This window comes from Solea solea, chromosome 1, assembly GCF_958295425.1.
Source record: "Solea solea chromosome 1, fSolSol10.1, whole genome shotgun sequence".
In the NCBI taxonomy this organism is placed as follows: domain Eukaryota; kingdom Metazoa; phylum Chordata; class Actinopteri; order Pleuronectiformes; family Soleidae; genus Solea; species Solea solea.
Window position 1 is genome coordinate 42,348,468 of NC_081134.1, and position 21,516 is coordinate 42,369,983.

The following is a 21,516-nucleotide window of genomic DNA, read 5'->3' on the forward strand; positions in this document are numbered from 1 at the left end:
GCATAGAGGATTCTCACGCAGGTATGATGATTTTACACTGCAGGCGACTGATGGAGATTAACAGTCATAGACACACTGTGAGAACAGCGGCAGTCGGGGGGGGGTGATATTCTTATAGCACATACATGCGCACGTGATGAGGTGACATAGTAGGGAACGGTATTTATTGGATTGTCTGTCTGAGGCCTGATGACAGTGTGAGACGATATGTTGCCCTATTTCACACATTTATATACATGATTTAGCTTATTCAACATATAAACTGAGTGTGTCATAAACTGGATGTTTGGATCTGTATCACATATTTGAACCTGTGTCGTTCATTGAATCTAAAAATCATTATTCGCAGAAATAACCAAGATCAGGGGTAAACTTCTTTAAGAATTCTCGGATCTGTGCCGCAGGTGCACCCATAGTATATTGCCGTGGGCATAATACACAACTCCTTATATGGGAATACTAGGGGTGTGTGTTTATAGGTCACATATCCAGGCTTTAAAAAATTTGTTTTTTTGTCCAGTCTGATGTGTTGTTGAGTCAAAGTTATGATTCATTTTATATGACATATTTAGTAGTGATATAAAGTAGCAATAATTGTGCAGAAGTCACAAAATGGACCGTTTTTATTTTCATTTTGTTCATAAAGATGAGCCAAGTGAACTTTATGCCATAACATATTTCCAAATTTCATAAATTCAATCCGATTTTAAACATTTTGAGTACTTTTTGTGCTCAGGTGTGTTTATATAGTATAGTTTTCATCCGCTTGTCTAAAGGATGTGCTGAATACAAGACACTTTATATTGCACATTCTTATAGCCTCTGTATATACTGTACGTTTTAACATGGAAAAATGCAGCCAAAATGCTCTGAGTTGTAAGGGTTAAAAGTAAATGAAAATGGAAATGTGCGACAAATGCTGTCACAAATATCCAGAATTTAATACAATTCATGAAAGTTCAAAAGAAAGAAAAAAAATCCACCCTATCATTCAAAACAAGTTTAATCCTCAAAAGCGATTGGAAAATGGGATTTAATTTAGCCGGAGATGATCGAGAACAACTCTGCAAAATCAGTACAAAAAGAGCAAGTGGTGCAAGTCAGAGGGCGGAGGAAGGAGAAATGAAGAACCTCCGATGTAAAATGTAAGAATGTCAATGGGGGAGATGTCAGCAGGTGAAGAAGCAGCCAATTATCCAGAGGAACTCTTGGCTCTGAGCTTCCTGTTCCCATTAAGAGACATAATATTACCGTGTTAAGGAGGCGTGTAAAGGATGGCCAAAGAGTGACTCTGTGTGTGTGTGTGTGTGTGTGTGTGCGTGCTTGACATGCAACCTCTGGATAAAGAGAGGCTTGAGTCCCGGGTAATGAGACAACACGCTCTGGCGAGGCTTCCATAACAAGCAAAAGAGATCACAAAAGCAGGGGTCATTATCACTTCACCATCCTGGACACAGTGGCCCCTTCCTCTCATTACTCCCTGCTTATAACCCTCTGTTGCCCCGTGGAGTCGAGGTGAGGGAGAGAGAGGCAGATGGGAGAAGTGTAGGTGTGCATTTTAAGTGACAAAAAAGGTTGTGGTTTTTTTTTGCTTCCTCCAACCATCGATCAGGTTTGAGGACATCAGAGGAGGTGTGCTCACAGGAAGTCTGAAATTCTGCTATGTACAGGAATATACACTGCACTGTAGGCGCGTGGCTATAAACACTTACGGTAACAGTGGGAGGTCAAAGAAGGTGAGAGCATGTTTTCATGATAAACTTAAGAAAAACACATTTGCCTTTCTACGTCTTCATGCTCACAGTTTAGATTACAACTGTCAAGGTCTATATTTGTCTAAACTGACAAGCACAACTTCAACAAAACATGAAATGTTAGATGTCAAAAATCAAGTTGAAGAGTCAAACACTGACGCACAAACGACTTAAGTTGGTTTTAAACTATAAATATTTGACGCTGCTCACGCATGGAGAGGATTGTTATGTTATTCACTGGTGTGCATGTAAAACCAGTAGAAACAATAAAGATCAACGTATGTCAACGTAACATACATACACAAATACTTTATGATCCGTTGTTACCAGTTCCTTTAGGGCTGAACAATTAATTATTAATAATTTGAAACATTGCATTTGGCAAATTGCAAAGGCTGCATCTTAATTATTCTCTTTTTGACGGTTCTATCTACACAAATGTAAAATTGTTATTTGTTATTGTCCTTGTAATGGAATACACAGTAGCTCGTGTTTTGTTGGTGATGTGAACACTTTTTAAATCTCTTACACAGTGAACTGAGATTCTAAATAATTATGCAGTGACATCAATTCATAATTGCAGGATCAGACTGAAGAAAATGCAATTTTTACACAATTTCAACAAGTTGTTCAGCCTTTATTTAGTTATAAAAATAAACTGTATTTGTATAGCAGCTTTCAAACAAGGATTGCAGCTCAAAGTGCTTCACAATAAAAAGGAAAATAACATTTTAAAAGCAAATAAAATGCAGGATGGAATAAAATAGGAAATGGTGGAGTCAAGAGGTTAAATCCCTGTTTTAACTTTAAAATAAACTGAAAAATACAAATAAAACACAACACAGGGAGGAATAAAAAGGAGCTAGTTGAAGTAAAAAGATAAGTTTTGAGTATTATTTTGAAAATATCTAGTAAACTGGCTTCCCTGATATGTAAGGGCAGTGTACTCCAAAGTTTAGGGCCGTAAGTAACAAAGGCGACATCCCTGATAGTTGCTTTATTTGTCTGTTATTTAATTACATAATCTGTATATTGGACCATGTCAAGCAGATTCAGGGTGAGCACATGTGTCATTCTGCACAGTGAAAGTCACTTTAAAAACTTGAATACAAAATAAAAGTGACTATTTCAGGACTAATACAAACTGTCATTATATTATTGTTATTTAATAACAGTTTGTACTCTCACAGAAGGCCTGACACGACGGAGGGACTGCACAAACCCGCTGAGGCTGCAACCTGCAGCCTCCATTTTATATTCAATCGCATGAATCTTTCACACGGCCTGTGAGGGTTTGTTTTCCTTAGTTAGGTCACACGCGCTCACACGCCTACAACCACTATACCACGACCAGCGCCACCAACCAAAACAGCCGCCCATTACGCCCCAACCTCTTGCGGTCCTCTGCATCGGCCTGAGCCTGAGAAACAGCCCCCAGTGTCCACTTTGATTTCATCCCCAGGGCCACTCGAGCGTGACTGAGTGTTTCTCCAAACCATGGGGGGAAACGTTACATGTGTGTCCCCCGCATCAGCTCTTTACTGTTCGAGGAGTCACTTGTGAATCATGCATGTCTTCCAATGAACAAATAAACACGGCCTTCGTCTTACACGCTGCTCTTTCGCCTTTTTTTGCAGCGCCTCTTTCCGACTCCGACTACAGCTGAAAATATCATCATTTAAAAGTGTTTTCCTTCCTCCGTCAGCAAACACTTCTTCTCGCACCTTTCCTCCTTTCAATTTTTGCTCATATTGATTGCTGTATTTTTTTTGTTGACCAGTGGTTTGTTTAGGATCAGCACTTTCCCTCCTCACTGTCGGCTGGGCCGCCAACATTTCCCACCGCCCCCAGAAAATGAGTTTTTAGCCGTTCCTTAATCAAAAAGGCCCAGTTTTCCTCACCCGGGACACACTTTTCAGAACTATCAGGTCATAATCTCTCAGGAATTATATATAGTGGCCCACGGGGGGGAGTTCTTTCACACCTGACTGCCTGGCTGAATAGAAATTCAACAAATAAAAGTGTCCTAAAATTAAAAGGAGAAAAAAAAAGTCCACTTTAGCTCTAAAGCATGTGCTCAGCTCAGAGTAAGGTGACATAATTACACGGTTACCACTGATATTTGGGCTATTTTTCTTTCTTTCATTTTTAATTTCATGCATCTTATGCACCTTCGCGGGCAGGCTCTGACCCTGCCTCTGTCCTGTCTATACGTACTTTCATCTTTTCTGACTCTACCTGTTTCATATTCCCCACCAGTGCCTTACGAAGTGTAACAGGAGTGCAGGAGAGAGAAAGGCAGGGGGAAAAACGGGAGTGCAGACAGTCACAAGCAGATGAAAGACGGATGAAGATAGAATCTGACCAGGCTTTACATAAAAAAGGATGAAATAAAATAAAAAATAAAAACTGCCTGCTCTCTGTGCTCCAGTCCCCCCAATATCTCTGCCTGCCTTTCCAGAATCTCTAATCCTCTCTGTTAACAACCTGCTGATAGAGCCACTGTCCTCATGAATAAACATATGGAGATTGGAGCATGGTCATGCAAACATGACAGCCAGCCTTCCTGTCGAGCAGCGAGCATAACTATAATGCATCCCTGGGGCTTGCCTCCGAGTCAACCCATCACTTAGAGCTCTTTCCCACTCCTTAAAATGTCGCCGCCTTGAATGGGCAGGCTTATGATCTTTTAATAATGATGACAGGTAGTGAATGTGTGGAGTGCTGACAGCTGGTTAACTGACTGTGTTGGAGATGGGTGGGCAAATTCAGAGGGAATCAAAGCTGTGGCTCCACAGACAGACCCAACACAGGGCTTGTTTTCCACCTGTGATGTGATACATGCGATAGAAATTCAACCACGTTCCTCACCGGGAAACAATTTCATTACTTTAGATTGTCTGTTTCTCATGGTCGAGGGACTTTTCTATCCTGAAAGTTGAATAAAGAAAACCTCGGAATTGGTGGCGCTTTCAAAAAGTCATGCTTGCCCTCTGTATGTCTGCAGCGTCTCCTCACATCCACTCGGGTCAGGCCTCTGAAGACAAGCGAGTCCCTGAGCGCCTGAGACGTGTTCAACCTGCCTCCACCAGCTGCCTCTGCCACAGTCGTCTATCATTCCCTCTGGCTTACTCCATCCACTCCACCACCCCCCACCCTCGCCCTGTGCAGCTCAAGCTGCCACACGCGCACCGTGTAAGCACGATGCAGCCCTTTCTGACAGGGTGACGCTGCCCCAAGTCGAGCTGAACACCCTCGGGCGTCAGTTACTCCGGCTCCACACACACACAGCGACACAGAGGACACCCAATGAGAGCGAGACAACATCTCCTCAACCTCCCCTCCTGCCTCTGCCTCTCCTCGACACCAAGCATGCTCTCTTTGTGACACAGGAACACCTTATGCATTATTAAAAACACTTTTCCTAAAAGGCTGCTAACACATTATTCTGCAAACACAGTGACATGTGTGGAGACTTAAAATGTCCACTTTAGCTCGGAGGAATGTGCTCGCCCCGCGAGGAAATACTGTGAAAAGGTGGGAACAGTCACGTGTTTAAAGCAACAGCTGCTTCACTCACAGAAAGGAATGAGTCACTGTGGCTGTCATCTTTTTATATGAGGAGCACACATTTAAACAGTAGGAAAAACAGACAGAAACGACTGTTGATTGTGACTGTAAACTGTAATGTTTAGCGTCACGTGATCAGTAACTCATCTGAAGTTAGAGGAACAGCTCATGTTGTAATTTCCATACTTTAAATGCACACTTCATTCATCCATTCATCATGTGCCTTCATCCTGAACCCGGGGTCAACCGTGATTAATGAGCACAACTCTGAAATAACTGATTAGTCACACTACGGAAAAACAAGGCTGACCTGAACTCGAATATAGTGAATATAGCTTATAAATAATATGAGTCAAAAGCATACAGAGTACTGCATAAATATTATTATATTATATTGTGTTATAAAGCATAAAAAGGTAAGAATAAAATGAGATAATGTTCCACAACAACTGATAATCTGTAATGACCTGCTCATACAGTGTAATGGCGTATTAAAAGTAGGCCAATTGGCTGCAGCGTGACACAAATATGATTAAACGTGATAGATTGGAAACGATTAGGTAAATATTCCACGAGGGGGCGCCTGCAAAAAAATGACCCGAGGAAATTGTGTTAAGTTATGGACGCATTAATTGTGGCCTCGTGTGTACATTTTAATTTAAGTCCTTCTTTGTACTTCACAGAGGTTTGAAAGTTGTTTCTATTTATTACGTAAGACACACGACTTGTGATATAAAGCAAGTACATTTCCCACCGCTGATAACGCGACACCTTTACGCATGGAGACGATTTTCTGCTTCAACGCACTCAAAGTAAACTCAGCAATGAAAAGGTGAAACTTACATCTCTTGAAGTATTATCCCGCTCCCTCTGCTCCCTGACGCCGTTCAACAAGTTCAGAGTGAACATGAACGAAGAGAGAGGCTCTCCGCTTTAAGACGCGCTCCTTAACGGCAATGTGATGAGTGCGCACGTCAGTCTCAGAGGAATCGCTGTGCGCACCATTTCTCTCACTCTCGTTTCGGCGACCGAGGGGGAGAAAACGATCAAGGATGAGGAAATCCCAGCTGCCACTTGAAAATAAGTGACTGATCACCGTCCTGGGGGCTTCAGTCAGCACCGCGCCGCGTGGAAACGGGAGGATTTCTGAGCTCTGGTGCCAAAGTGTCCATCATCCTCTCTCAAAGTGTCATTCCGTCACGGCGTCAATCTGAGGCAGAGTGATGTCCGCAGCAAAGAATATCTCCACTACTGCAAAACAAACTTTGACCTGCCGCCGTGCGTTTTTTTCCGCCCTGTCTTAATATTCCTGCCTTCCCAAATATCTCCTGCGCGCGCGGGGTCTCCTCCTCACTCAACTATCACCAGTCCTATGAATTGATCCCACACCCAGCCAATCACACAGTTGGAAGAGGAATCACAGCAATTAGACTCAGCTGATGAGAATGTCCGCTCGCATCAGCGCGTCTTCTGCTGGCCGTGCGTATCACGGCACGGCGCACCACCGACCGCCCAGACGAAGATGACGGGGGAAGAAAATCCGCTCCTAAGCTCTGTTAGATGAGACGCACACTCAGCTTGTCCCCCCACTACACACACACGCACACACACACCTTCCTACTATGGTATCTCCCCCCACCATTCCTCTCATCCAAGCCCGTCTCCAGCTCACCACACCCCCTCCCATTATACCCACACACATCCACGTCTACGCGCGCCATCCTCTTTTGGGACCAGTTAAAAACTCGGGGGAGATGAGAATCGCCTGGAGTTTGAACCGCTTCTGGTGGAGTTTACACGCGTGGCTTTAAATAATCTAGAAATGCTGGTGTGAGGAAGACAATACATATCTGACTCTTTGTGATTATTAGTGCACAATCAACCCAAAAAAACTGTGAAGAAAAGTGTTAATTCAGTTGTTTTGTTTGTGTTTTTGTAAAGCTGCTGTAAGGCTGAAATGTCATTTAATTGAAAATAAAATAATATTTTAACGTGTTATCCTCAGGGAGAAGGTTTTAAAATGTCTTTTTTTTTCTCGACAATACCATGACATTCCCAATAAAGGGGGGTTACAGGCACGCGGGTGTTTATGAGGGGAATGGAGGCCACAGCAACACCTCACACCTTTAACTGATTCTCTCGAACAGTGAACGAGGGAATGGATGAGAGGAGGACGTGGAGAGGTAAGGTCATGGCGCATAGGTCAACCTCGCAGCAGGTTGTCGAGACTCTCTCTTTATAAAAGCTGAATGTGTGTGTGATGCAGCAGCATTTACAGGCCCACAGAAGCCACAACCTCCCCCGCGCATCACCCTGACCTGTGCTGATGAGAGACAGGTGACAGAGAGACAGGTGACAGATAATGCGCGTCAGTCTTTTTTTTTTTTTAAACCAAGCTGAGAAAACAAATGTTTAACAATAAATTTGCTCTTTTTTTAACAAACGACAGATAAAATATTGAGTTAATATTATCTGAGAATGAATGTGATGCGCGTCCACGTGCCCTTCATTTGCTCCAGTGCCAGGTGAGCTGTGCGTAAAATAGAATAAAATGCATCTCTGTCAAAGAAAGTGTGAACCCTTTTCTTCATTTACAGCGTGTGGAGACACGGGGAACGTGGCGTGGGCTGCTGAAATAAAGAATAAAATGATGCGCTCCTAAATAATTAAAAGGTATCGTGCCTGCCTGTTCACAGAATAGTCCTCTTATACACGTTCTCTTATTACGACGCGCACACAGACACACACATTGACCACCCACTCGGCGCGCGTCGCAGCAAAGCTTCAAAAGTTTACGCGCCCCAGCAGCAGCCAGGGGACACGCTGCCCGAGCCTCTCACCTTTGTCTCCAGTGCTTCATACCGTCGAGCAGCGATGGTCATGTCGCCCGTAGCAGCCAAATAAATCCGCTTTAAAACGGGACATCTTATAAAGAGCGAGAGTCTCGCCGGAAAAGCGACCCGCCTGCCTTCGCCGCTCCCTGGGAAAGAAGAAGCTCCTCGTTCGGCGTCAGACTCGGACAGGAGAAAATCCAACCCAAGATGAACGCAGCGTTTTCTTAATGAACGGATCAAATGAAAATACTAATAATAGCACTAATAATAACAATAAAGATCCAAAGTGTGTGGTTAATAATCGGCTCTGAGGCGAGTCAGTGAGCAGACTGGCTGCTCGCAGACACACTGAGGCGCTGAGCTTCTGACAACTGACTTTCACCTCAACTTTACTCCTCAGCTGGAGCCTGTGAGCTGCAGCTGACAGTAACACACGAGCACATACACATACACCTGCTCCAACAACACACATATGTATATACATATATATATATATATATGTATGTATATATATATATATATATATAATTATTATTTTCGCACATTTCATTGACACAACATCACTTGGATCCCACACACATCTAATGAACAACATCACAGGTGACATTGCTGGCAACCATTAGTGGGGGAAACTGTTCCACAGCTTTGTGATATAAAGTAAGATACTGTTACATAACAGCGTGGAAATCAGAAGAAAGGAAAAAAAACAAAAACTGATGGTACATCATTTCCAAATGAGATGGCGTGGTGTTACTGTAAGGGCTGCCACGCACCGAACCATGACGTCATTACTGAAGAAAACGCCACATAAAGAGTTTTTACAATTACTTAATTCTGGTCTTGGTTATATTCCATAACAGAATTAAAGTGATCAAAACGTATTGCTTCTACTGTACTCTACACTCATTGGCCATTTTCTAAGTTATTATGTGTTCCTAATAAAGTGACCAGTGAGGCATTCTGCTGCTTCAGGGTTGTAGAATTGTGTTTTCAAAGATGCTGTTCAACATACCTTGGTTGTAAGGAGTATTTCCCTTTCTATCAGGGATGCTCCGCTTTTTACTGACCGAGTACAACTACTTACATTTGATACTTGCTGACACTGAGTGTTTAATAACGCCGTTACAGCAAAAATGACTTTGAAAACAAACTTTGTGCGCCTCACTTTGACTGTGAACAAAACATTTACTGTTACTGTTTAAACATTTACAGAACCCTCCAAAAGTATTGGAAGAGTGACGCCAATTCTTTTTCTTTCCGTGGTCACTTAAAACATGTGGCTCTGACATCACAAGCTGAATATAAGACAAGATATTTACATCGAGTTATGCTAAAAAAATAACTTTTTAGGCGAGCAAACGTAAATAGATTTTTAATACTACTTAACAATTTAGCAGCAAATTGTTTGGTTCTTTAGATGTTTTATCAAATGACTTGTCTGTTCTGCTTTTGTTTCTAAACTCCTGACATTGTGACATATCCGCATATTGAGATATGTAAAGTAGTTTTGTGAAGACAAATGCGAGTACATGAGGACAGCATCGGAACCGATACCCGATATTAGTATCAGTAACGGTGCATCCCTACTTTTCTCTTTTGACCTCCGGCATCAACAAGGCATTTACACACTAGATATTTTTCACAATTCTCTGTAAACCTGAGATCGTCGTGCATACAAATCTCAGTCAATCAGCAGTTTCTGAAACACCACGCCACTCCAGTCACTTCAATCACCTGTCTTCTCCATTCCGAAGGGCCGTTCTAGATAACCAGCTCCATTGTTCCAATCTGATTCATGACCCATCAGATTTGACAGTGTTCATATTCCTCACTACAGATGCCTCGCAAATGTGACCGTCCTCTCAAAGACACACAAACACGCTTCGGCACGCGTCATCGTGTGAGACCACTCGATATTGAAGTGGGCAATAAGATAAGATGTGCCGTTATTGATCTCGCAGCAAATTTGTGGGTGAGATTTAGCTCCAGAGGATCACACTCTCATCCACATGGATTCTGAAATAATGTCACGGGGGTCACAGATCTGAACAATCAATGGGGGGGGATAAAAAAACAAGATAAAAGCCACTTCACTCTGATAATGTAGCCATACATTAACATTTGGATTAACAAGCAGCTGAACAAGTGTATCTAATGAAGTGGCCGTGAGTGTGTATTCCAGCTGTTGATATTACTTTTTTTTTTTTTTTACAATCAATGCTAAGAGTGAAGCAGCCAGAGCCAAAAATCCATCAACAAAAGGCAAATTTAGTTCAATCATTATCAAGTCAGTGCAATCAGCCAAGAGCCACGGATGAAGAGTACGACAACACGGTGCTTTTTGCTTCACTGGAGGGAGCAGACGTTGATTTTTGTTGGGGATGTGAGGCCGAGGACACGGCTCTTCAAGCAGCTGCCTCTCCGCTTTCTCTCTTCTCTGAGCCCAAGGGCAACTTCCATGACATGATCTTCTTCTTTTTTTTTTGAATCTCTCAGCAGCAAAAAAAAAGACAGAAAAAAGAAAAAGAGAGACGTGAACGTATGAAATCTGCCAAAGACAACATTTGATTCCCACTTATTGACCCACTGCATTGACACCATATAATGTGTTCTCTCACAATACATTCTCTGAAGCTCATTGCTATACTGTCTTTCCTGCAAGGCATAAAAAAAAAGAAAAACACTAAGCTCAGGCGGAGTGCGGACGAATACACGGCGGCCGTAAATGGAAAAAAAAAAAAGCAGGCACCAATAAAAGACTTGAAAGTGCTTCAACACCGAGCAATGGCCTGTGTATATTAATGTATGTAAGAGGTCAGTGAGGAGAATGAAAGAAGGATGTGTCGGTTTTACACAAACAGAAACACACACACACACACACACAAAGTACAGGCGACACCATGTGCCCTCAAATCCATCACCGGGTTCAATACATGGCTCTTTACTTGGGAGACCAATAATCACGTGGCCTCATGTTCCGATATCTCTCCTCCACCCTTGTGTGCTGTTAAGTTTCCTTATTTTCCCTCTGTGTCATATCTTATGATGGTTTGGAGAAAATTGAATTCCGCACATCAATGTCTAGTGACGCCAGGCACAGAGGTATTGGATTTTTATGCCTGTTCAATGGAGGGTAATGTTGTGTTCATGTGGAGGTGAGGGCTTGTTATTCATGAAGACGTCTTTCAGGAACGCCGTACAAACACTATGGGTACTTCCTCAATTTGGTCAATTTCTCCAGACACTGGAACATTTGAGGTTTGTGATATCGTCTCATACATTCTGCAGATTTATCCGCTGCACTTTGAGGCTGTCAATCTGTTATTCGACCACTGGATTCAGATCAGGGAAAACACTGAGGTTCATGAGACCCGTCCATTATACTAGAACAGAAGTGTCCAAACCTTTTTTTAATGAGAGACGGATTTGATAATGTGAAGATTTCTGGGGGGGTAGTGGTCACTTCAGACTTTTTTTTAACAGTAACATTTACATATGAATGCACTGTTTCATAAAAATTAAATTTTCATTGTCATACTTCTCATTTTTAAATGGAAATGTAACCAAATCTTCCACGTAGGAGTAACACAAATGCCTTTATTTCACATCTAGAGTCTAGAAATAACATACTATGAGATGAGGGCATGTATCCATCTGTGACAAAGTCCCTCTCTGGCCATAAATAACACATTATAAAACCGATGCTGCGTGCCGGACAAAATCTCACGAGGGCCGTGATTGGCCCGCCGGCCGAATGTTGGACATGCCTGTACTAGAAGTATTAGATGACGGTATACTGAGGCCATGAAAGGATAAATATGACATCAAAACTATGACTGACTGGGCCCATGTCATGACACCACCACGCCACCACCAGCAGTGGCCTGCTGACATAAGTAAGGTTGGCTCCATAGGGCTCGTCTTGCCTTCTGTAGCCTCAGTAGAAATCTACATTAATCAGACCAGGCACTGTTTTTCAGTCTTCATCTGCCCAGTAATGGTGAGTCTGTGTCCACGGCAGCCTCAGATTCCTAGTCCTTTCTCCACAAATTGGCAAGGAGTGGTTTTCTGTGTTATTCTAGCTTTTCTGTCAGTTCCAACCAGACTGGCCATTCTCCACCGACTACTGTCGTTTGACACGAACATTAACCAAAGCTCCTGACCTGTATCTACACATTATTACGACATAATTCGCTTATTATCTGCTAGAGTATGGTTCAATGTTTGGTTCATGTTCACAAAAGCAAATCTGAAATGCGCTATGGATTGTAAACACAAGTCATGTGATCAGAAATGTTGCTCAGCGATTGGTCAGACGTGTAGGCTGATAAAAATACAAGCAGGTTCATGTCCATCTGCTCTGCTGCACTGGTGTGGGCGGGCACATGGCAGGTGGGTGGGCACGGTGGAGTGGCTACAGCCTTGGTGATCTCATCCTCATTCAATAGTGAGGAGCTAGCTGAGAGAACCGGGGGGGGGAGAGAAGCACTGACAGTCAGAACAGTGTCAGAGGGAGTTATGTCGTTAAACAGTGTTCCTCCTCCTCCTCCTCCTCCTCCTCCTCTGTAGCTAAGATATAGCATTCAGCTTTAAGTGAGGAAACACCACAAAACCACAAACTCGCCACTGTTCTCGGGCCACGCGCAGGAGGCTCCTGAGCTGCAGGTGTCCACGTCCTCCTACCCGAGAGTTGGCGGCTTTGTGACGCATTGAGGGGACAATGCTATGCTAAATGTACGAGTTTACTTGCAGAGGGGGAAGACTGGGGACCTGCCAGACACAGAGGATGGAGTCCGTCCTACTCATGTTTGTCTATCATCGGCTCTATTCCCGGTTCTCCCTCCTCCTCAGTGGTGGATGTAAATGAGAACACTGAGGCTGTAGCTGTTAATACTCACACTCTTTCAAGCGGGTCACGGTTCAGTTGTTTGATCTGCATCATCCTGGACGAGCTCAAACTGACACAAACAAACCATATGAATAGACTTTAGTCTACAGCTGTAGTAAACTGACGAGGAAATAGTGTAATTAGACAGTTAATGTAATACTTTTGCACGTAGGCTTTTGAATCCTTATTTATGAAGCATTATAAGTGGTGCAGATCATATAGTTTGGGATTTTTCATTAGTTTTTATTTAGCTTTAATTAAATTTTTTTGTAATTGCTTAGTTGTTTTTTTTCAGTTTTAGTGTTAGTCTGGGTTTTTTGTAACATGTGAAAGATGTGATTTTAAAAGTTTATTAGGACAAGTGAACAACCATCCCTGAATCAAATATAACAGCAACGTAGACTGAAGGTTGGATGCAGTTAGTGTGCAAAATAAATAAATAAAGAAACCCAATAAAAGACGAGAGGTTGGATTCACTTACATAAACCAACTCAACCCAATTAACCACATAACAAATGATATGTTTAACATATGAAAACAAAAACAAATTAAAAAACATTGTATTATGAATGAAATCTTAAAAACAACCTTTCAAAATTGCCAGCGAACGAAAAGGAACGAAAACTAATCAAATTTTTTCAGTTTTAGTTTTCGTTATTTGGTTCGTTTTGGTTATCACTATAATAACCGCGATGCAGATATAAGCAGATGTGTGTCCGTTGGATATTGCTGGTCATAGAAGACAATGTGGGCAGTTATTGTGCAGCACGTTTGTGGATTTAACCGACTCTGGTTCTTTTAATATTGCTTTCTCAGTGTAATGTCAACTAAAGGCTATATTACATTGTGATACTGTGTCTGTTGAATCTACAAAGGTGTCCAATACTGAAAAGTAAAGATCTCACAATGAAGAGTATTGTTGAATGTCAAAGCATTTCATATATGATGTGAGGGATGAACATCAGCTGGTCTAATGTTTTTCATGTGCTAAAGATGCAGGTAAAATTTTCTGTAACATTTTCTTGGCGAGGTGAAGAAAAATAAAAAAATAAAAGTGATTGTTTTTCATTGAAAACTTTGTGGGCATTTTATTTGCCCGTAAATCAAGACGATGGATTCACACTTCTTTCATCAAGTGTCCATCTACACAACATTCTTGAAAGTGCAGATTTCCCATTGCATCGTGGGACGCCTCTGCTGGACGGAATCAGGTCAGTCTCACCACCTCTGTGCATCTGCTGTATTTGGACTTTGTGTCCAACGGTTATTACGCTTCTCTCAGGCACGGCACTAACCTCCACTCCAATCTGTCGCCTGCTTATCCAATCCTGCACAGTGTCTCCAACCCATAACACATCGCGCCCTAAATTGAAATATCATATTAAGTTATAAAACAATACCTGAGAAGAATTACATTGGAGCATAATCCAAAAAAGTGCATGATTGAAAAGGGATTACGTGAGGGGGGGGCGGCCGGGGGAGCGGTTTGGTGGATTTATACCTCTGTCACAAGCTGAGAGCTGTCTGCCTCGGGCTGATTGTGAATTGGGGCCATCGCGGTCAGATTTGCGCGGTCCTGAGAGTGATTTGGAATTTACTTTCTTAACATGCGCCGCCCCGAGATCTGTCCACGTTGTACAGTGAGTGTGTGTCTGTCCGTGAAGTCACACCTGGGCGTGTTCAGGCGGGATGTGTTTGTGATGGGCAGCGGCTCTCTCAGCTCAGCTCAGCTCAGCTCTCAGCAGATAAATATACAGCTCCTCATTTAAATAAGTCCTCTGTTTTATTGCCGTTGAGGCGTGCAGATGGACAGAGCTATTTTAGGTGTTTTTCAGTAAGCGCAGAGGTCAGTTCCCGTTGCCAGTGATAATGGTGACAAATGGTCCGTCCTGCTGAGCCCCAGAGAAATGAAGTCCACGTCTCTGGGAGGATATGCTGACAGAAATATCGGTTACTGTAACCAACTGTGGGAATTGAATCCTATTGGCTTATTCCTGGTGTCATTAGCACAGCAGGATGAATGAGCTTCCATGATTAGATCCCGCATGCCACCGCGCTCCAGCTCCAGCTCGGCAGAGACACGTTTACTGATTTTCTCTTTATGTTTTTATTGTTTATAAACTAAAGTTTAGCATTCACACTGCTCAATCCAGGGAGACACTGAAGCTAATCCGGTCACCAAACGCAGCAACGGGAGATTCAAATATCCTTCCATGACTGTTTACAATGATGTCCAATCATTACACTTTTAGTGTTTGAATGTATAATTCATGACTTTTGTCACACGGAACTATTTCATTTCCCTCAGGTGACGGGGAGGTGCTGGCTGATTTATACAGTGTGTCCTGCGTTTCACAATGTAAGGTGGTAAGTGGTTTACATATTTCCATTTCTTTGACATGATGAAGATGTTGTGTTACCCTCACATTGGTGCTGTTATTTTATTTTTTCAGTCAAGTTCAGATGAAACGCTAATGTTTTAGACTGATGTTGAGAGCCGAATGGCACAGGCCGTGGTCAATCAAGGACATAGTGTCAAATAAAAAGTGTCCTCTTCCGATGTCCGTGACGTTCCGTGTGGCCACAGCAGTCAGTCCATTATAACCGTCCTAACAAAGAGGAATTTCAATCCTTGTTTCTAAACTTCTCATCTGCAGATTTGAGAGAAAACTTTTTAAATACACCAGCACTTTTCATGTCAGTGTAGAGAAACACTGACTGACTGAGGAAACAGATGGATGGATTTTTGTGTGTGTTCTCTTATTTCAAAAGTTTTTTTGTAAAATCAAAGCGCTTAATTTGCTTCACTATTGTGCTGAGTGAGGACAGAAAGCTTTATCATCATATCTGATGTCAAAAACTGGACTCGAGCGACTTTGGTGTGGATGAAACATAACTCCAGGAATTAAACAACAAAGATTTGACGTGATGAAGGAAATTTAGTGATTTAATTATGTTTAAAGCTATTACACGTGACCAAATTAATCTGACACACGCAGATCTGAGAGGAATTTGCTCACACCGTTGCGATCCTACTTTCTAACGGTCACTGTTTCCATTAAGATGAACACAAGTGCGGATGTTCCAATCCTGGGCTGTGCCATCTCTCTGCCGTCCTCCTCTGAACAATGAGTCTTGAAACGGCTTAGATTAAGCACATTGACTATTGATTGGCTCCTAACTGGCTGTGCAATACAAGACAAATAATTCCATTTCGAGTTTCAACACTTGTTTCTAATGGTTTCCGAATCATTCCAAGCAGGAATGGATCACAATTCATTTGGCACTTAGCAGCCAGAAGTGGCCATGCATGCGAGAGTGTGATTCTGGGTTTAATTTCAGCTGCCTGTGCTGCATCTTGCATTTTTATTCTTGGGACACTGTCCCTTGTTCTGCCTGCAGGGCTTTTTTTTTTTTTTTTTTTCCCAGACACCCGTCGCAGACGAGAAGATATTCAGCAACTGTGTCTACAAGTGCAGAATTTATTTTGAGTAAAAAGTGTAGAATTAAGTGGTGACAAAAAAATAAATAAATAAAATGCACTAGAAGGTACCAGCTCATATTTCCCCTTCCACAACAAGGTATGACATGATATGATAACTAGGTTCGAAAAGACACTGTTGTATAAGTAACACACAGTTCTCTACTTCCTTAAAGGAGTTTAAATGCCAACTCCTCTACATAAACGGGTATTTTTTTTATACACTTCAGATTCAAGGGCTTTCATTTAAAGTTTAAACAACTTCAAGATCATAACTAACATACAGCGCGTAGTGAGTTTGCTTTACTTCCCATATCTGAACTTTCGTCCCATCTTATCCACCGCACATCGTTGTTCTGGTGACTCACAGTCTTCGAGTGTGTACACTACTATTTTTAATCTTGCAGATTGAATAATGAACTTGGAGTGAACGCATTTTGTTCTGAAACAAAAAGTTTCTGTGATGCGATCTTCTATCATTTTATTCTCTGTCATTCTCGTTATTCATATTGTACTACGAGTCTAAAAAGAAAGTACAAGTTATAAATATGGTAAAAGAGTTCAAAATGTGACTGAGCCACGACTCACTCTTTAACCCTCAGTATTCAGTGGAATAATACACAACTCCTTATATGGACATCCTGGGGCTGTGTGTTTGTGTTTATAGGTTTAGGTTGTTTTTGTCCACTAATGGGTAAGTTATGATTCATTTTATATTGTATTTTAGTAGTGATATAAGGTAGCAATCATTGTGCAGAAGTCACAAAATAGACCGTTTTTCTTTTCTTTTGGTTCATAAAAACAAGCCAATTGAACTTTGAACTGTGACGTATTTCCATCTTTCACAAATTCAATCCGATTTTAAACATTTAAAGTACTTTTTGCTCAGGTGTTTTTATATAGTTGGTGGAAATGATCAGATTGCCTAGGTTGTGGTGAAAAAAGGGATATCAGACACTTTATATTGCACATTCCCTGTATATACTGTATGTTTAAAAATAGTTCTAAGGGTTAAAGGTCTGACTGACAATGGTCATGATTGAAGAACATTATAGCTTGTGATTAAATTCATTAGTGGGCTCACATTTGTACTGATCACAAATGTAAAAATAAAGCCATGTTTCCAGGGATGATGGGGCTCAGCTCATGCTAAAAAAATCAACTGCAATGTAATTACACTGCAAAAAAAGGTGCTTTACGTGTTAACACTGAACAACCGCTTATGGCTTGAGGTCAGTGCACCAATCAGCACAGTTTCCAGTGTCTGCTTACGTTACAAAAGGTTTTTCAACAAACACATTGTCCTTGATCCTGGAATAACCTCATATCTCAAAGAACTACAAAAAAAACAACTATGCACCTAAACACGTGGAATATATTTGGTGTATCTACAAAAACTGTTTTTTGGAGTGTATTAATTAGCGTCATTAAATATAAGTGTCAAAAGTGCAGCTAAAAACAAACAGCACAGCAGTACAGGCAGGTTTAGCACAAGCAGCACAAATATTAATCCCACAAAAAAAGATTTGTATTCGCAAAGTCATTGTTTTGTTTTAATTTAATGTCTGACCGTTTGCTAACGTTAGAGATCAGGTCATGAAAAGTAATAAAAGTCACATAAAGGAATGATTTAAGTTCACCAAATCTATATTCATGGGATTATTTTTGCGATAAAGTTGTGACCCATCGTATTTGTGATAAACAACTATTTACATGCTTTTAAACCGCACAGCCATAGGAAACGGTCTTTTTCCTGATATTTTACGACTCATCCTTTAGACGAGAATATATTACAAAAACAGACAAGTTTTGACGCGTGAAACTATGCAACAATTTATTTCTCTAGTTCACATTTGTTCAGTCATAAAAACACACACACAAACTGCAACAGAAAACCCACTGACAATAAACCTTCTGATCAATTAATAATTAGAAACTGTCAAGTGTGGGAATCAGTCCGAGAACTTTTATTTCAAAAATATTACTGGCCTTTGTTGCTGCTGTGGGATACAGTAATGTAGTGATTAAAGGAAAGACTGCAGCTGGAAATGAAAGACTGTTGTTGCACGGCAGAACGCTGCAGAGGAACTGTATGTTTTAATCCAAGCCAACATGAGCGTGTACTCGCTCTAAACGCAGACAATGACCCAAACTGGGTCTCAATTAAAAAGCAAGTGAGCGGCAGCCAAAGTCAAGCACCTCCTGGACGGCATAGCCTGCTGCCTGACCACAGCTGGGCCAAGTCAATATTTTGATCTCATTGTTGCATTTTGATGAGAATTTATTAGAATGTCAGATGTTTGCAGGTTGGCACTAGCTTTTGTTGCATTGGAGGAACATGAAAACCTTCCTATGAGGTTCATAAAAATGCAGAGAGAAGGTGTTTGGATTATACACTCATATTTGTCAAATGATGTATCAGGCAACATTAAAACTGTGATCCAGAGGCATATGCTGAAGCTCACACGTTAGATCAAAATAGCTGCAGAAAGGTTTTTGTGGCAGCAATGAAGTTCTACATATGAATAATATTTGCAATCATCAGACTGGTCTCAATTAACTTCTTTTGTAAACACACACACAGGGAAAGAGTTTGAGAAATACTGGGTAGGGCTGCAAGTAACAATTATTTTCATTCTCGATGCATCTATTCATTTTTATTTCTCCTCATGTAATCATCTTGTTGCGTGTTCCACTAAAAAAAAATTAAGAAAAAAAAAGACGAGCGTTTCCCCAACCTGTGCACAAACCAAAGAGGTAGATTATTTTCTGGTGTCTTCGCTCCTTTAAAACAAAAACTACATCGCTTTGGTTTGTACAATAACCAGCCACTTTATTAGGTACATCTGTTCAACTGCTTGTCAATGCAAGGACAATGTAGCATCAGAAACAAGTCATTTACAAGGATTTGTCAAACATGTCACGTCATTCATGATATGCAAATTGCAAAGACAGCTTGAAAAGTGATAAAAGTAGACTCATGTTACTTGTACTTGCTTTTATTATCATTATCATTAGTAGTAGTAGTATTTGGTGTCATGTGCACCTAATAAAGTGGCAAGTGAATGTTGACATTTAAGAGGCCAGAGAACTTCTTGGTATTAAACATAATAGACAAACGGATTAACAAAATAGTAATTCAATAACTGGTTATTGGTTGCTGCCCTGGTTCTCTGTGTCATGGCTGAGGCTCGCTGTTGCTCCAGTCAGGGATGGAGAAGATCTTGGTTTGTCTTTTCTGCTCTCCTATGGTGAAGTCCACACCGATACATATGTGTCTGGCACTGTCCTCCGAGGGAAACATGCTGACCTCACCGCTGACCAACGTGTCCTGCTCCACGCTGACCGGCGCGTCTAGGTACAGCACCGCCTGCTTCCAGTGCGTGTCCGGTTTGAACGGGGACGTGGACAGCACGAGCCCCTGCTGCATGTCTGGGCACGTGAACGTCACAGTGAAGTAAACGCAAAACCCGCTCACCGCCGAGCAACCGAACGACTCGCACCTGAAGTGGCCCTTCACTGACCGCAGCTCCTCCGCGGTCACCGAGTACAGGTCGAGCTCGGCGAAGCGGGCCGGGTGCGACAGGACGTCCTCGATGGACACGAAGTTCATCGTGATGTCGGAGTTCATGATGCATTTGCGGGCGAAGTCGGACATGCAGGACATGTCCACGCCGTACTGGTCTTTGACGGTGTACCAGAAGTGGAGCCGGTCCTCCACCACCGGGTCGCAGACCGGTGCGATGTAGAGCTCGGCTTTGCTGGGCAGGATGAGGCCGCCAGGCTTCAGCCACTTATCGCGCGCGTACAACACCGAGTTGAGCATGGACTCGTGCAGCAGCGCGTACCCCATCCACTCACTCACAATCACGTCCACTGGCTCAGGCAGTTCCACGGTTTCAACCGTGCCCCGGATCACCTCTATGTGGTCCTGCAGGTTATTCTGCCGGACTATCTTGACCGCCTGCTCAGCGATGGAGCAGGCCTCTACAGCGAACACCTTCTTGGCTCCGGCCTGTGCACAGAACACGCTCAAAACGCCGGTTCCTGCACCCACGTCCAGGACTACTTTCCCACGAATCAGCTCACTGTTCCGCTCAATCGCCGTCCGGTAAGTATTGGTGCGGACGTAGTCGGCGATCATCTCCTCGTGTATCGTCACATCGGAGTAGCTGTCGAAATAAAGCGTATCCTGACGGTTTTTATCTAATTTTCTCTTCTTCACACTGTGAGACATCTTCACCGCTGATCCGTTAACTCTGCACTCTGTTTGGTTCAGTCGCGCCACTTCCGCACTCACAACTCTGGGACATGTAGTTTTCCGGGGCTAACGGCGCACGAGATACATACCGGAAAAGACTACAATCCCCAGAGCTCATGTAGGATTGCTGCGTTCAATGTCAGGGAAAATGTAGTAAATATGAGCTTCGACTAATAACAATACATTTACTTGTATTCATTCAAATGTTCACCCGAAGCTACGAACAACACTAAAGCTTCGGTACAACGGTTTTTATTGTATGTGTTTGTTTTTACTTTTAGTTTACCATGTTAACTGACTTTGTTTTGAGAAGTGGTTCCATAAATCAGTGGTGTAGTGTGGTCTACTGCCACTCGTACTTTGCTACAGCAGTGATATTTTGCTAAAAATTAGCGTGTAGAGCAAAGTGCAACGGTCAGCCATGTCGAGTCCCGAGTCACACACAACAAAATACACGCTCAAGGCAGCATGGGTCGTCGCGTAGTGAATTTTATTAAATTTAATTAGTGTTTTTTTAATGAAAACAACAGTCATCTCCACTTTTTGTTTGCAAAAACAAATGACATGAGTGCAATGTGCAATGACTAAAACACCACTGATATAAATGATGATGATAATGGAGCGTGTTTAATCTATAAGACAAATTGCAGAAGACTAGGTAAATAAGAAAATGTTATTTAAGGGTGTGAGGTGGCAGATGCTCTCCTCCTCTGAGGCGAGTCTTTAGA

General features: G+C 42.1%; 2 protein-coding genes across 9 annotated transcripts in view; both read right to left on the bottom strand.

Moving 5' to 3' along the window:
- ntng1a (netrin g1a) overlaps window positions 1–21,516 on the bottom strand; it is a 241,641-nt gene that overhangs the window by 97,368 nt on the left and 122,757 nt on the right. For 2 of the 8 annotated variants that reach the window (XM_058624068.1, XM_058624114.1), the window contains exon 1: window positions 6,168–6,880. The exons of 5 other annotated variants lie outside the window; for them this stretch is intronic. The gene's annotated coding sequence lies outside the window, so the exon portion shown is untranslated. Of the gene's footprint in view, window positions 1–6,167; window positions 6,881–8,164; window positions 8,502–21,516 lie in introns of those variants that run through there. One more of the 8 variants, XM_058624076.1, reaches the window with a different exon arrangement.
- On the bottom strand, window positions 18,348–20,809 carry prmt6 (protein arginine methyltransferase 6). Its single transcript, XM_058624126.1, has one exon. The coding sequence runs from the start codon at window positions 20,762–20,764 to the stop codon at window positions 19,706–19,708; it is 1,059 nt and encodes a 352-aa protein (XP_058480109.1). The 5' UTR covers window positions 20,765–20,809; the 3' UTR covers window positions 18,348–19,705.

Coding starts and splice junctions, on each gene's coding strand:
- prmt6 (XM_058624126.1), bottom strand. CDS start 20,764: ATGTCTCACAGTGTGAAGAAGAGAAAATTAGATAAAAACCGTCAGGAT.